General features: G+C 32.6%; 1 protein-coding gene across 1 annotated transcript; it reads right to left on the reverse strand.

Annotated features, from left to right (window-relative positions):
• Positions 1 to 203: 203 nt before the first annotated feature.
• LOC138852445 (ATP-binding cassette sub-family G member 1-like) lies at positions 204 to 4,317 on the reverse strand (the record flags this gene model as incomplete). Its single annotated transcript, XM_070083110.1, is given in 1 exon segment — positions 204 to 4,317. A coding segment is annotated over 1 exon segment (228 nt), but the record flags the coding sequence as incomplete, so codon positions are not given.
• Positions 4,318 to 5,737: the final 1,420 nt, after the last annotated feature.

Consider the following 5,737-nt stretch of genomic DNA (forward strand, 5'->3'; position numbering starts at 1 on the left):
ACTTTGGCATCTACTGGTTCATTATACCAAACAAATTACTTTAAGGAATACTGTGCAAGAACAAATTGCACACAAAGTAATTATATTTTAATGTTAATGAGTAATAATGCACTTATACAGTAAAACCAGCAACATCAGTATTGAGGTACATTGTGTTATGCATCTAAAAGATTTGGGTATCAGAAGAGTTAAAAAAAATATAATTTATTTTATTTCTATTAATTTTAATAAATGCACTGCATACAGAGGTATCAAGCAGCCAAATTTACACTTTCATCTTTGATATGGCTAACAAAAATACTGCTGCTGTTAGTGACTATAATACAATATATACAAGAAAATCATATGTGCCCAACAAAATGAATACTGCAACTTTCATTCTTGGTCCATTTAAAGACATTTACATTATTTTCTGGTTACACAAACTACGCAAATAACTCGATAAATACGTTACAGACAGGAATTTGTACACAATATTTTGTGTATTTAGATCACCCTAAAATAAATGCACAGTTACGTTTAAAAATTAAAACTAATAATGGAAAAGAATGAGAAAGATTTGAAAGTAGGTTAATGAATATTTTTTATTTACATGTTCATGCTTAAAAAATAATGCTAACATTCATAGTCTAAAATTTTGGTCAAAAGTAAATGCAGAAACTAACAATTTTCATTTTCTTTAAAATTTTCAGTAGATTCAAGTATCTGGCAAAACCAAAGTATCATCCTAGAATATTTTAAGAGATCCACCGTTTAAGAATAAGTTTTCATACCCTAGTTCAATCTTATGGCAAAATCAGGCCTTCATTTAATAAAATTTAAATTAACACATTCAACATTCAGGTAATTTATGATGTAGCCTCTAAGCATTTAGTGAGCTGCTATCTGAATATTAAATTGTCAAAAATTAATCTGTACACAACTCCCAGACAGGAAATACAACTTCCATAATAAATTTACACTAAGACATATGGTACTCATTCCTTTTGAAGGCGCTAAAGTGTGCAGGAAATATTATCCCAAGAAATTTTGCTTTTAATTTTTTTTTTTTTTTTTACAAATTATCATAATTAAAAATTTCAACATATGCCCCACTGGAGTGAAAAAAAAATTCTTTGCCCAAAGCAAAAATATTTATACAGTAGCAATATGAATTTACAGAGTTACCTTAATTGTTTAATTTGGAAGCAGCGGTAAGCAGTAATACATTTCTCTAAATATATTTCAAAATATTTCAATCAGACCCTAGGAATGCACTTTATTATATTATGCCTTAGTAAAATGTACCCTATTAAGTCATTTATTCCAACCTATCACTAATAAAGCAGATTGCAAAAGTTTTATTACAAAAAATTAGTCATTTGTTTGGAATTAAATTTTTGCTTTTACAGTGATTCTATCAGCCAGAATTGTTCTTTGCTATGACAAAACATTAAATATTTGATAAAAAAAATCGTGGATCAAAAAGTATTTTACAGGCTATGTACTCTCAGGACCTAGAAATTCTAAGTGACTACAGGTTGTCACATGATGTAACCATAAGAGAATTCAAAGGCACATTTACATATGGTAATAATGCAAAAATTAAAAATTTCTGGCAAATTAATAACTTGCGAGCCATGGTTATTTTTATTTCTTTTCCAAGTGCATTTGGAAAGATAAATATTCAAGAAAACCTTATTATAAAAAGAAAAGAAAGCTTCCTACTTGCTTTAATAAGCCTAAATGTCAAATCTAATAAAATGGACCCAGAGAATGTGTTCCATGTTTGAGATTTCTCACTATATGTAAGAGGCACAATGCTTGTCAACCACCCACATTTTACATCCAGCTAGGTGGAAAAAAACACGAGAACGACAAGATTTAGCATTGCCTTTGGTTGGCAGGACTAGTCATTCCAGCTTTATTAAGACTGGAACCCCAAGATAATTTTAGCATCATTAAATTAGGTTGGGAAATTTGAAAGAAATAATTCATGTATCTATGCAACTCCTTTGCTCATCACTAATACTGGAGATGCTGCTTGGATAGAAGTTAAACACCTCTTTGATGGAAAGTGAAAATGACTTAGACAATTGAAACACTGGATAAAAACAAGTATTTCGGCTTCATTCGTATTCTGCTTTGCTGAGGAAGGTCTGAGGCTGAAATACTGATCACTCTCTACTATGGTTTCAACTTTGTTTCACTTTCCAGTACTGGAGAATTATTGTACATTTGAGTTTTTGCAGCATACTTGATTGCAAATTGTCACTAGTATAATGAAGCAAGACTAATATTTTTTATCCTTTTATTTACTATGCAAGTTTCTACTGAAACTTTTACTTAATATTTGGTTATAAGGCTGTAGGTCATATAGGAGCTAATGAAAGCTTAAGTGAAACCTATCATCTATTTGCATGGAGGTGCAAGGTGAATGAAAGTAGTTTTTCTTTTATATATAGATATTTGGAATATACAATCTCTAGGTAATTAGGGCACAATATGAACTAAAGTTTGAAATACAATAAAGTAAAAAATTTATACAATAATTACAGTTTTAATTATGACCCCTGGGGGTTTAATTATTTATTTACCTACCAAGATCTTGATAGGAAGTAAATCACAGTCACAATGCCATTAATCCTCGATACACCACTAAAGTATACAAAGGATATATAGTCTTAAATAAGTTTACATTAAAACAAATTTCAGGGTTCACACAAACAAGCTTATCCCAGTCATTTGATTTCATGGAAGTCAAACAGAAGGGAAGTTGTGAAAATTTATAAAAAAAAAAAAAAAAGATAAAATACCCAGCAAACAGACACAAACTGTCATTAACAGCAGTTGACATACCGGAAGACTAGCCACAGATGAGCTACAGTACCTGTGGAGTTCTTACACTGGACAGATATGAGACAGCATTATTTCAATTATCCCATCATTATGAAATTTCAGTTTATCAGCCCTGGGGTGAGAGCTGTTAATTTTAAAATTTGAAGAGGGATGCTTCTGACCATTTCAGTTTTGAAGTACTTAAACTGAATTCCAGCAACTGATATACATCAAACCTCACTTTCAAGCAGGACTAAAAATTAGGATTTCCTTAGCACTGTTGCAGTTATTATGTACAGTCTTAACCAAAAAAAATTAACCAACAAATGCTAGATGACTAATGTAGCAGTAACCATAGAAGTTAATGCCACAGACCCCCCAAAATTAGCAAGTTGGATGATCATATTTTAAACTGCAAATCAAATATTTCTAAATTTGATATTAAAGTATTTTTGTCTACCATTAGCATTGTTTCACATTTCTCAATACAATAAAATAAAATATTTAAAGCTATAACTCTGAATATAAATGGACTAAAAAAAACTTCAAATAAACTAATTAAACAACTATGCAAATTTGTTAAATTTAATTGTGCAGATTCATGCATTGAAATTTTTTTAAAAGTGCACTTACATGCAATAAAAATAATTAAAATTTTCAATTTAGGGTTCAGCTGATGGAAGATATTTGTATGTTACTTTCCTACCACACATCAATAATTTACCAAAACACTTCAGTGATGTTCAGACATCTACCAGTGTATAGTTCAAACATGCCTTACAAACAACTCTTCTTTTACAAATTGAAAAATAAAAAAATTCAGATTCACTTTTTTTTCATATTTCTTAGGCACTTCAACTTCAGAATCTTGGAATTCAGCCAATACAGCAGTTCACTGATGCCACTACCACACTGTCCTTCAACTGGAAGACCACAACTTTTCGTTATAAAGCTGTTGCCAAGTTTTGTCTGTCCACGTGATTTCCAACTCTGGAGCCTGGTAACACTAACACAAGGCAAGATAAATGCCTCTAGGCATAACACATCCAATATTTTATATGTGCAAATGTATTCAATGAAAGACGCATTTCATCATTCGCATCCTATTCATCATGTCAGGCAGTGCCTGGCTGTTCAATCAATTCTGGCATTGGTCAACTTCTGCATAAAGCAGCTCATGCTATGACATTCAGTAACAGTCATTCTGAACAACATTCACCAACATTTTTAAAAAGATTTATCAAACTAAGAATTATGCAGGAAAGTCAATTTCTAGCGCTCTGCCTTTAGTTTCCACCGAAGAACGAAATATCCAACTGTTCGCAAAAAAATGAAAAAAGAGAAAAGTACCACAAAATCTACCCAAAACTCTGCACCTGCTATGTCCATTTCTTCGAGAAATTTTTGCGGAGATTTATAGTGGCAGTAAGCTTCCGAGCAGTGCAATGCTTTTCTATCAAAGCCATATATGCTGAGTAATGTCCCCTCAAATCCATACCTGTGAAAAATAATCATACTGGGCTTAGAAGAAAATAATCTTTTTGTAGGTAATGAAATACATTACCTATTGCTAATATCTTAAATAAAACAGTATACACATTAAATATAAAAGACATCAGACAGTTGATAAAGACTTGTTACATTCTTTTTAAATGGAGCCTAATAAAATAATCTACAATGCTTATGGTTATAGGTTAGCTCCAAGGTGGAGGGGAAAACTCCCATGCCATTCCATATTTTCCCCTAAATTTGCAGTCATAAATGAACACCCCAGCATCATTAATAAACATCACAGCATCATAAAAAAAATGCCACAATTTTTCAATTGTCATAGCAAAAAATCCTAACAGATCACATCTTAGTCAACAGTCTACTGTACCACATATAGTATACTTTATACTGACAGTGCCAGTCACTTCCACTGTTGAAAGATCTGGCACTACTTCAGAATAAAAATACTATTCACACTTCAAAGTCGAAAAAAATCAGATAGTTTTTTTACTATATAGGTTCTTTCCTACTAAAGCAGGGTGACCACAAAGGAAACTTTCACTATCATTCATTGTTATGGTGCTATAGGACCCAACATGTATTTATGTATCTATGTAACAGTTACTATGGAATACCTAATTATACTGAACTGATAGGGGGCACAACTGCTTTAATTCTGTCGTAAGGGCAGATCACTTATGGCTGTAAAAGTCAGTAGAGTCAGCCTTGTTTTTTCCAATATGATTAGGGTGTACTATAGACACACAATTAAAATAAGTAGATTATAAAGTTTGTATTTCTTTTTGTAAAAGTAAAATAAAGCGTCTCCATGGGGAAGTGGAACAGAATTCTTCCTCCGTAAGCTATGAGTGTTGTAAGAGGTGACTAAAATGCCAGGAGCAAAGGGCTAGTAACCCCTTCTGTATAAATTACTAAATTTAAAAAGAGAAACTTTTGTTTTTCTTTTTGGGCCACCCTGCCTTGGTGGGATACAGCCGGTTTGTTGGAAAAAAAAAAATAAAGTGTAGTGGGAAAAACAAAAGTACTGTAGTAGCTAATGAATCGGGCTTGTCGACAGTGTTTGTTTTGGTGGGTGGATAGGAGGAGCCTAGCTGGGCCCCTCTCTGTTTCACTCTTGTTTTGGCTTCAAACTCATCTTTCTTCTTGTTTCTAGGCAGGATGTGAGTGCCCCAGAGGTAAGATTTGGGCTTGAATATGGTGTAACCATTCTACCCAGGATGACTACAGTGTGTCAAAAGACTGGGTAAAGGTCTTCATGAGAAAAGGAGGGCTAATTGTTTCAGAAGGGACCATGTGGCTGTCCTAGCAGGGCAGCTAAGAGTGTGCATGCTTATATTATGAACAGGAGAATTCTTAATGTGTACATTCTGTATATTGTCTAGAATATACATATCCCTAATTTTGTAAT

Source organism: Cherax quadricarinatus, chromosome 1, assembly GCF_038502225.1.
Source record: "Cherax quadricarinatus isolate ZL_2023a chromosome 1, ASM3850222v1, whole genome shotgun sequence".
NCBI classification, from domain to species: domain Eukaryota; kingdom Metazoa; phylum Arthropoda; class Malacostraca; order Decapoda; family Parastacidae; genus Cherax; species Cherax quadricarinatus.